This window comes from Diabrotica undecimpunctata, chromosome 4, assembly GCF_040954645.1.
Source record: "Diabrotica undecimpunctata isolate CICGRU chromosome 4, icDiaUnde3, whole genome shotgun sequence".
NCBI classification, from domain to species: Eukaryota; Metazoa; Arthropoda; class Insecta; order Coleoptera; family Chrysomelidae; genus Diabrotica; species Diabrotica undecimpunctata.
Window position 1 is genome coordinate 72411076 of NC_092806.1, and position 12230 is coordinate 72423305.

Here is a 12230-nt window from a genome sequence, read left to right on the forward strand (position 1 = left end):
TATATATATATATATATATATATATATATATATCTACATATATATATATATATATATATATATATATATATATATATATATATATTATGTGATCCACGATATATATAAAAAGTTATGATTAATTAAGAATGAGAAACATGAAACAAGCATTAATACAAATAAAAAACTAAAATAATTCAAATTTCAAAATTAAGAAAAAGTTACTAATAAGATGTTATTTCCATAATATAAACTATACAAAAAGATGATGGCAAGTTTAATCATAAATACTATATATAGCTTGTATCTTTGATTGCATTTGATTTTCATATTTTCGTTCCTTTAGTAAACCGGTGTCTTCTTGGGAGCTGTAATTGATTGAACTTCATAACATCAAAGAAACTCAAATTTCAACCCCACGTTTACGAGTTGTAGACAATATTTAATCAAATATACCTACTAGAATAAAATGGGATCAGGCGAATAAGTAGGAGTTGGACAATATTCTTACAATTTCATGTTGTCTCATGATAATTAAGGAAGTAACGATAATAATTAAGGTAATTTTTAACATTTTTTCACATAATAATATTATGAGGAGTTTCAAAATTGGGAGAATTGTATCCCAGATTGGCACGATAATATTTTCTCTCCAATCTCACGCCTTTTTTAATACGGTTTTCAGAGAGAGCAATATTTGACTGGTAGTTAAAATAATGCAAAACGATTTTTGTAAAAATTATGTTAAATATTGGACATCACAATATATGTATGTGCAGTTAATAGAAAATGAAAAAAGCAGAAACCGAATGGAACGGTAAATCAACATAGAAAGATCGGTAACCGGTTATAACGAAAATTAAAATAAAATAAATTTCTATGAAATTAAATTTTACATTATTTATAAAAATCAACAAAAATTGAAAGAATTGGTAAGTAAATAGTAAATTAATGCAGACTATAGTTATAATATATTTTATTTTTTATGAGATGTTTTTTTTTATCTTGGAAACTGGTTACTCATAAAATTGGAGGACACGTCTAAATTAACCCACTAATTGAGTGCTTTCATTTAACTTATACATATATTAGCTTATTTGACCTATAGATGTAACATATTATTTTTATATACTCGTAATTATTTTTGCTTGTACATATTATTTAACTTTATTAGGTTTTCTTTCTTTATTCCTCTATTTGATTTCTTTAAAATATTGTAGTAAATTCTTCACTACACTATACTTGCCTGCGGAGAAATAATGAAAATTACAGAAAGAAAATAGAGTATTTTTCTCTGGACTGATCCTTCTGGAACACTTTGAATTTGTTTTATATCTCAGAAATATTATCCATTATAGAGATTCCAAAAAATAATTTTTGTATGCAAATTGGCAACGTAATGTAAAATGTGCTTCCTTCTGTATGGCACAGGGAATGCAGCAAACATGGTAATGAGCATGTTCTATGTAATATAGACCCAGGACTAATACAACATATACTAATTAAGGCGGCTCAGGTAATTGCATTATTACGAGAGGGTTATAGTCAGAGGACTGTCGCCGATCACATACTTATGATGCAGTTTGAACTCTCAAGGGTTTACCGTCGATACCAGGAGACCGGTAGCTACAGTCGACGACCAGGTTCGGGTCGGCGATGTGTAACGACAGAGAGAAATGATCAATTCATTGTCTTGGATGCCTTGCGGAAATAAGCACACGATAGGAGTTGAGCTAATAATCCTTGAGGAATGTATGAGGTGTCACCGTCACTCAGTGGATAGTTAGGAGAAGACTTAAGGCTGCCACTTTGACGCGAAGACAAATTAACACAGGTCCCAAATTAAACGCACGTTAAAAACAAAATCGACTTTAGTTTGCCCGAGAACACGTAATTGAGACCTTGGCCAATAAAGCAGAGTTTTATTCTCTGATGAGAGTCGACTGGGCTTGTATAACAATGACAGAATATAACGCATCTATCGAAGACTCTAAAAATGATTTGCATAGTGCTGCAGTGTCGAAACAATAAGTTATGTAGGTGGTTCGTATATGTTTTGGAACGGTATATCTTTGGACAGAAAAAAGGAGCTTGCGTTGGTGCCCGATAGTGGTCGCGGAGAGGGTTTAACAGCAAAACGTTACATTATGAATATTCTCCAAGACCATGTTGTCTCTTAAACCGGCTACATAGGCGACGGCATCATGACTATGCATGATAACGCTCGATTTTCACACCGTGCGAATTACGCAAGATTACCTGGACAACACCAATATAAAAACAATGGACTTGGCTCCATTGAGTCCGAATATGAATCCCATCGAGCACCTATAGGATGAACTGAAATGTAGGGTTTGGGTCCGTAATCCAGCAGCAGTGACAGTGGTGAACCTCAAAACCGCAATAGATGAAGAGTGGGAAGCGATTCCTCGAGAATCAGTCAGAAATTTATTAAGGTCCTTAAAAAATCGCATGGAAATGTAACATAACGTAGAGGAAGAAATACCGAGTATTAATTTTAATTTTTGTGTTAATTTACTTTTATATTCATTACATAATAACTTTCTTTCATAAGATGTTTTTTCACATACAATATTAAGTTATCTTTGTCATGTTCTTTACTTGCTAACTTTGTAAATATTGGTGTCATTACAATAAAAATTAGTACTTTTCACTATATTTTACTTTTAATTTTATATATGTGTGGATATACACTGGCCAAACAACGTAGCCAAAAAATATAACTTATTTTACTTTTGAGTCGATTTTTTTGCTCGAAAGTGTAGTTTATGACGAGGGGAGTCCGTATAACAGCGTCGGGTAAATTGACTCTCATAACTATTTCGTGACGCTAATTTCGTGACGATCGCCTTAGCATTTTACCATAAACAATAGTTATTACAACGCTATTGTCAAAGCTTGGCTTCAGTTATGGGATTAGTTACAAAGTCAATTTGTGTATACTAGTAGGAATATTTCCCACTTACTATGATAAAGGTATTAAATCATTTGTAGACGGTCAGTCAATTTCTAGACGAAGAACAAATAACATTGAAAATAATTGTTGATAATATTAATGCACAATGCTCAAAAAGATCACGAAACGTACGACCAATAATGACGTACATTATATTGTTTTCTTATTAAAAAGTGTTAGTGGGCATTCAGTCTACTCCCAGCAGCAGATATACTGAGCTATAACCAGTAGTCAACAATAATCTTATATTATTTATATTTGCCTGCAAATGGAGACTTTTATAAAGTGAAAATAATCGTTTATGGGATTTAGTTCAGGATATGACGGTTTTCTTTTCAGAATTCTTTTTATATGCATGTTAAATCTACTGTATGCCAATATGTGCTTTTCCTTTTATGGTGGTTACCATATATTTATTATTCCTTATTTACTCTATTAGTTCTAGAACAAATAACAGAGCAACTACATGGTAATAATCCGTGGTGCTTAAATTATACTGATAATGTAGTGTTAGTAGGAAATAGTGAAGTGAAATAGAAAAACATCGAATACCCCAGAATATAGAGACACTTATAGAAAAACCGAAATAAAACAAAGCAGTTGGTAAAAAAAAAAACAAAAAATGAACACTGCGAGCAGTTTACAAAAAGGATGGAAAGCGACTTCTACGGTACACAAAAACAAATATGGAGATTCATAAGAAACCAACGGAAAGAAATGGCAGAATTGAAGGAATACAATAATGTACCAGCAAACGAATGGAAAAGATACCTGACGGAGCTGTTTAAAGCAAAGGAAAATAATAATAAACACAATAACGTACTTGAATTAAGACACGAAATAGAAATAAGTTTTCAGGAAGTAGAAATAGCCATAAATTTACTTAAAAATAGAAAGTCACCAGGACCAGACCAGACGGAATAACCAACGAGCTTCTAAAACACGGAGGAGAAAGTATAACCCTAGAGATGACAAAACTTATACAAAAACTAATATTGCACTGCAAGATACCAGACGCATGGAGAAACAGCATAATGATACCAATGCTCAAGAAAGGAGATAAAGAAGCCCCCTACAATTATAGAGTTATAAATCTACTAAACACTGCACATAAGCTTACCACAAAAGTCCTAACCAACAAAATTAATAAACTAACAACGTTATCAGATGAACAACAAGGATTCAGATCCGGAAAATCCTGCGTAGACGCCGTATTTGTAGTAAGACAAATCACAGAAAAGGCCATCGAGTACAATAAACCAGCATATCTATGTTTTATAGACCTGACAAAGGCTTTCGATCAAGTCGAAGACGTCTTACACCTACTGTATAAAAGAAACATACTAATCAATAGTATACAAACCATCGAAAACATCTACTTTCATAATCGAATACAGGCAAAGATAAATGGAAAACAAACACAGTGTATACCAGTACAAAACGGAGTCAGACAGGGTGACACATTAAGCCCACTTCTCTTTAATATAATCATGGACGAAATAATACAAGCAGTATTAATTCGTCATGACTACAGAATGGGGATCAAAGAAATCCAAATATTATGTTATGCAGACCACGCCGCATTAATCGCTGAGAGAGACAGAAGACGAGCTCAAATATTAACACACATCTTCAATACAACAGCCAAGGAATACAATATGATAATATCCGCAGAAAAAAACAAATGTATGACAACATCCAAATACTCACTACAATATAAAATCGAAATTGATGGGAAAATAATAAAGCAGGAAGCAAGGTTTAGATATCTGGGAATAGATATAACTAGTTACGGACGCAAAAACATGAATCTATAAAGCAGCAATTAGACCAATATTAACATACACGGCGGAGACAAGAGCTGACACATCTAAAACGAGACGACTACTAGAAACAACAGAGATGAAAATACTCCGACAAATATTAGGGATAAGTCTGTTGGATAGAAAGAGAAGCGAAAACATAAGAAGATCATGCAATATAGAAGAGATAAATGGATGGGTGACAAAACGGAAACAGGAGTGGAACGAACACAGAGGATAGAATAATACGAATAGCGCGAGATAAGTGACCAAATGGACGAAGAAGTATTGGCAGACCAAGAAAAAGATGGTGCGACAATTTAAACAATTTAGGAGGCTAAATTTGAAGAAGAAACAGGCTTTAAAGCCTACATACAAGAAGGAAGAAGAAGAAGAAGACTTAAAACGAAAACTGGAACAGCGGAGACAAGCTCTTGAGAAAAAAGGTTTAAAACTTAGTAGGGCAAAAATAAAGTATTTGGAATGTTCATTTAAAGATGGAGTTAGTACAAATAGAATGATAGAATATATAGCAGAATATATCTGGATGGTGAAGTGATTGTGAAAAATAATAGTTTTAAGTACCTAGGATCTGTGTTGCAGAGTAATGGGGGAATAAATAGAGATGCATGCAGTAAAATTAGTGTTGGATGGATGAAGTGGAAGGAAACGAGTTGTGTTGTGTGTTTTTTAAAAATTTCAATGAAGCTGAAGGGAAAATTCTATAAAACAGCTATAAAACCAGCTATGATGTACAAACTAAATGTTAGACAGTTAAAAAGAAAGAGGAACAACGATTGCATGTGACGGAAATGAGAATGCTTTTATCGATGAGTGGAGTGACAAAAGAGGATAAAATTAGGAATTAGTACATTAGGAGAAGTCTTAGAGGTGGTACCAATTGTTGCCAAGATGAGAGAGCATATGCTAAAATAGTTTGGTCATGTTTAACGTAGAGACCTTACTCACTTAATACGAAGAACTGCTGATATGCGAATTCCTGGAAGTAGTAGGAGAGGAAGACCAAAAAAACCTGGGGGGAGACGCTTAGGCAGGACATGTCGGTAAAGGGTATTAATATTGATATGACCCAAGATAGACACTTATGAAGCAATGTAATTCGGGAAGCCGACCACGCATAGGCATAAAGGCAAAGAGAATAATGATGGTGGTTACCACCCCAACTTGGCGGTGTAAAAAGTTTATCAAAAAAACTATTGTAATCGCCTGAATAGTAAATTTGAAAACAAAAATGTTCTTTGGAGTTTTTTTCGAAAAACCAATATTTTTAAAGTTATTATTCTTGACTGAAAGTTCACAATTTGTCAATAAGAAAGTATGTTTTTAAGCGGTTTTTCGCGAAGAACTCCAATAATTTAGATTTTATCGGGAAAACTGTTTGGATATTAAATTAGGCATAAAAAACAAAGATTTGTTTTTTATTATTACCGTAAACTCAATATTAACGAAATTATGGCTGTTCAAAAGTATACTTTTATTAATTGAATAAAAAATCCAAACATATGATGTTGAATAACCGGAAAACGGTAAGTTTATTATGGAAAACTTATAGAATTTTTTTTAAAGGACTGAAACTTGCAAAAAATTAAGGTAAGTTATAAATAAAGTAATGTCCGCCTAAATTTTTTGTGACGCAGAATGTTGCAAAACCAACCCCCGCCAAAACCATCCTGGTTTATATTATTCGTTGTTTATTTACGTTTAACTAGTTTTAAAGGTTTATTTTTGAAAATATCCGAGTTTAATATGAAGACACTATTTTCGTAATCTCTCAAAACGTCTCCATTTTTTCAAAATAACTCAACAACCAAAATGAGATACAGAAACATGCTACAATACAAAAAAACAGCTTATTTTACTGAAGAATTTATTTTATTTATTTCTATACACTACAAATTAATTGAGATATGATTGTTTAAAGATTGTATTCGCATGCGTTTAGTACCATCTTCAAGCCCTTTCAGCTTAACCCTTTTTAAACAGAAGGGCTTGAAAAAAATTAAATACACACCACCTTTTAGTTTTGCAAAAGTTAAATTTTTAAATCACCAAAGTAGAAATGCGAAGATTTCTTTGACGAAACCAAAATTCAGATTTTTTTCTTGTCTTTTAACTTTTTTTAACAGACTTTTTTTTTTTTTAATGTTTAAAATTATAATTAGAATTATTATCACAGAGTACTGGAGATTTAGTTTCTTTCCCTTTTACTACTTTTCCAATTTTCACAACCTATTTCGCTTTTTGTTTTTTTTACAAAAACACATCTAGTTACACCATTGCTCCAAAATAACTTAAAGACATAACTTTTTATCCGTCGAAACTTATTGAAAAACGTTTATTCTAGAATAGTTTTCTTCAACATAATTAACATGATCGGATCACCAACATTTTTAATAATTTGATGCTTAGAATATAATTTCTGTTCTTCTACATAGTACACAAGTTTATTGTAAAAAGTTGATATAATATTAGGCAATTGTTCATTTCTTATTTGACGAAGATTTTTTGAAAATCGATTTCAAGAAAAGTTTTATGACCTCTTAGATCTGTCCAATCTCAATCGTGTCCCCTACATCTATGTTTGTTAGTTTCGGATAGGCTTTACCTCCTGCTGTTCAACAACGCTTTTGAACTGTTTGTCTTAAACGTTACTATTCTAGCGACCACCGTCGTTTTTTTTTATATAAACTTTTTACATCCCTGAGTTGGGATGGTTATCACCCCAAAAGGAAAAGTACATATTTCCATAGGAGAGATTTTGATCTTTAAGCTATTTTTTAACTATTGTAACAATTTTAAGCAAATCGATGCATATAAAAAAATTCAGAGGCCTTCTACTATTTTATATCCTGAACTAATTCTATTACATGGTAACGAAAATGAATAGAATACATAATACAATAAATTAAAACATAGATGTTGGGTTGTCTATATCCGTTGGTATAAATTAAGTAACTAACATTAAAAATAAAGATGATAATAATGTTAAATATAATTCAAGTTTATATCCCCAAAACTGACGATCGTAATTTCATAATATAGAATTCATTAATGAAAAAATCAATAATGCTATTGACGAAGAAAAATGAACATTTACATTTGGCCTTAATTTTGTCTAAATTTACTGATAAACTTACTTAAAATTACTTAAAAATAAACGTAACGAAATAAAAATTAAATAGGTTATATATTGTCCACAGAAAATCCATTAAAAGACGTAAAACTATCAATTCACCACCATTAACCATGAAAAATACGTATAAAAGTCAACAATAATCTACACTATAATTTAATAAGAAAATGAAAAAAAATGAAAACATACAACAGCTAAAACAATCAAATGTATGTGTAAGTAAATAAAAATTAGACACACCACTACAATCAACCAAGATCCAAATATTAAAAAGATAGACGAAATAAATAATATACCAAAAAAGTCTTAACATATATAAATAATATAATATATAGTATATAATATATATATATATATATATATATATATATATATATATATATATATATATAATATATAATATATAATATATAATATATAATATATAATATATAATATATAATATATAATATATATAATAATCTGATAAATTCAGATATACTCTACTTCCTATAAAAACATCAGTCGATATTACACAAATAAAATTATTTTCTATTAGGTTCTAACGATATCCTTAAGTTTCTGTATAAGTTATAGAAAGAGCGATTATCATAAAACGACAAAAACAAATCAAAATCAAAATAACTATATTTGAAATTTAGTTTACAAAGTTTGAATATTTTTTATACAATGAAGGAAGTTTAGACAAAGTAAAAAATTAAAGGACAATAATTTTGTAATTTTAAGTTGCCGCATTGACGATTTTCTTCATAATATGCTTGATTTTTAAAAGTCATCGTTGTTTGTCTCTGGTATCCAAAATCAGGAAGCCACGTGACATTTATCAAATTAAAATGAAAAATAGCATCCGTTTCTGGAGCAATAAGTGTCAAAAAATAGACTATATATCATTGTCACTTACCGGATATTCGTCATATCTCACGCCTAGCTGGTAATCGGGATATTCTTCTATCAAAGGTGGTTTTCCTATCGGTAGCCCTTCGACGGAAATTAGTAAAACCATGCAAATTAACAGCCCGGTCATCGTTGATTTTCGCGAATAATTCAAAACATGTCACGGTTAACGAGTATCAACAGGTCTGAAAGTTTTTGGCGCGCTATTTTATTTTGTGCTTTACTCGAGGGTGTTGTGTAAGTGAAATGGGAAACTGTAAGGGGTGGACTAGAGGAGATCGGCTTTTAAAGGTTGCTCGGTACGCAAACGCTTTTGGGACACTATATCGCGATTCGAGAAATTTGTTTCCACAACTTGCTATCGTTTCTGCCTGTTGCATTTTACGACCATAATATCGCGATTATGGTTATGCTGAAGTATAAAGTATATGTATATATATATTAGATTGGTTTGAATATATTATTTATTTAGGGAAACCACAAAATATTTCAACAAAAAAAAATAAAATATTTCACATAAGTGAACTAACATTTTTTTATATTGTCTTAAAAAATAATAAGATTAAATAGATTACAAAATTTTCTAATTAAGTTATTAATTAATATTTCTTTTTTAATAATACCTTAGAAATATCTCGTTAAGAATAACAGAACGTCATGATAATACAGTAAACTCTTTACTTGACGTTTCAGTTTTTTTATGGGAAGCGATTCAAAGATCAAAATACAATTTTTAAAACAAAATACTAGTTTATGTTATCACCTTTGGAACAAATTAAAATAGTTCTTATACAATATGTCCCACTAAGTTGGAACCATATGGAAAAATTTTTTATTATTAATTTTACGAAAAAAAATTATTTGTCATAAAAACTTCTGCATTTTCTAAAATCTAAAATACAATTATCAGTATGCTATTAATAAATTTTTCAATTTTAATTAATAGTATACGAGGTATGTCAAAAATTATGAATTTCGCTCAGGCGTAAAGTCCTTTATATTTCACAATGCCGAAAATTGTTACAAAGAAAAGTTGATCAAAACTAAAAACTACCTTCAAATATACAATTACATACGTTTATATTGAAAAAATAAGTTTTAGTTATTATTGAGTTTTAGTTTCAATAAGTTTATATTGAAAAAATAAGTTATTTTTTACTAATCTTTTTATTTTGAATGAACATTTTTATCTCTTGTGATTTTAAACACCTGATAACTGTATCGTCTCTAAATGTTTTCTAACAATTTTGCATTTTAAACGCGTAATTAATGCATGTGCATTTATTTTACCAATACCAATTTTACTACTCTTCTAACTCCCCTTGGACGAGACAGCAAAAATCAAAGCGTCTATCAAAATCCCTTACTTTCAATGTGTATTGAAATACGATTTTTGATCTAAATGGCTTGTATTTATTTAGTTTCAAAATTTTGATATTGTATTTTTACTTACAGTTGATTGCATCAACGATTTCCTCTTGTGCAATGAGAATTATGGATTTTCTATCACAGACAAATTTACTTCAAATTGTGTATTCTCATGGGCAACCACGTTTTTGCGTTTTCCATTAAAATTATTTTTTATACTTTCAGTACTCTTAAATTTATTTACTATTTTCGTAACGGTGGAATGATTTATATTTTTATTGGTATCTCTATTATTCAAAAAATAACCGCTTCTCTCTTCTTTTTATATTGTTATCCCACAATCAAAACAATTTCAATTTTATCTTCTGTACTTAATGTTGCAGGCATTTCTACTAAACTTTATAACGACTTTCCAACAAATTTGTCTAAATACAACTGATGTATTAAAAGCAAATGTCAAACATATCTTGCTATAAACCAGGGATCCTCACTAGGATTTCTTTGAGAGCCTAATAGTTTGAATGAAATTTTCCTCAGGGCCGCTAGTACAAGTGTGGTATGTGTGGTACACGTGTGGTATGAAATACCTTTAAAAGTTACGTAAAAACAATATAATTATAAATTATATAGACTGTTTTGCATGTAAAAAGTAGGAAAATATCTTTTACTTGACTCCAGGAATGTCAAGTCCTGAATTTGTTAATTCTTTGAAGTCGACGGGCGAAATATTCAAGAGCTCTCGAGAATGGCATCTATGTTACCAGATTGGGAAGTACTTTTGAGCTCTCTATCATTCTGAAGATCAATTACCTCATTTTTCAAATCCCTAGCTTCGAATCCAAAAATAGAAAGATAAGCTACATTTGCTGTTGTTATTGCCAATGCATTTTCCACCAAGCGAAATGGTTCTTGGAACTTCCTGAAGTCACTAAAGCTTACAGACATTTCATCCGTTAGGTTTGGTGACAGCTTCAGTAGGTCAGAAATCTCTTGACCTTCATCTGGATTTTCATCGAACAGTGCTTTAACGGAAGGAAGCTGAAATAATCTTCATTTACAATTCTTCAATATACATATTCAGCTTCTGCTCCAGTGAAAACACAATATTCTTTATTTTCGTTGCAATGTTATTGTAGTCTCCTTGCAATTTGGTCAATGTTTCATTCATAATGCTCATTGTATCAGTGAGAAACGTTACTTTAAGCCACCAACCAATTATGAATATCAGGACACTCTTTATTCTTTGTAGCCAAAAACAGATTACTCTCATGTCGAATGCTGAAGAAACGTTCCAAAACGTTACCCTTACTCAGCCATCTCACATCTGTGTGGTAAAGAATATCTCCATATTGCGACATAAGTTCTTTCAAAAACTCTTGAAACTCTCTGTGGTTTAGTTCATTTGATCTTATGACATTCACAATCTTTACAAGTGTTTTCATAACACAGCTGAAATTTTCACCAAAATTAGCAGCTAAGCTTTCTTGATGAATGATACAATGAAAACTCAATAAATTATCATTTCCCAAGTGTTTTTTCAACAGCTGAACAAACCCTATATTTCGCCCCAACATTGATGGGTAACCATCTGTACACACAGAAAAAACGTTTTTCAAATCAATGCTATGCTCGTTAAAAAAATTTATAGTAAATGGTAAATTTTTTAGGGTCCATTTATTTTTTCCAGTGGTGGGGGTAAAGATGACTAATGCGAAATGCGGTACAATGCATGGCGCCGCTCTACACTATTGTAATCTCAATAAATACATAAATAGAAACATAATTATATTATAACTCACAAATTTTGTTTTACTGCCTAGCAGTCTGAGGGCCGCGAAAAATCGCTCCGAGGGCCACAGGCGGCCCACGGACCGCGTAGTGAGTATGGCTGCTATAAACAGTTTATCACTGTATCCTAGATTTCACGTAGGTAACTAGATACAACTGATGTTTTGAAAGTAAATGTCAAACATACCTTGGTATAAACAACTTTATCAGTGCATTCTAGATTTCACGTAACTAAATACAACTGATGTTTTGAAAGGAAATATCAGAC

The 12230-nt window shown here is 31.0% G+C and overlaps 1 protein-coding gene across 1 annotated transcript in view; it reads right to left on the reverse strand.

Moving 5' to 3' along the window:
• AstCC (Allatostatin double C) overlaps positions 1–9048 on the reverse strand; it is a 172058-nt gene extending 163010 nt beyond the window's left edge. Inside the window, exon 1 of the mRNA XM_072527966.1 lies at positions 8814–9048. Within this exon, the coding sequence (XP_072384067.1) occupies positions 8814–8936 (123 nt within the window). The 5' untranslated portion in view covers positions 8937–9048. The remainder of the gene's footprint in view (positions 1–8813) is intronic.
• Positions 9049–12230: the final 3182 nt, after the last annotated feature.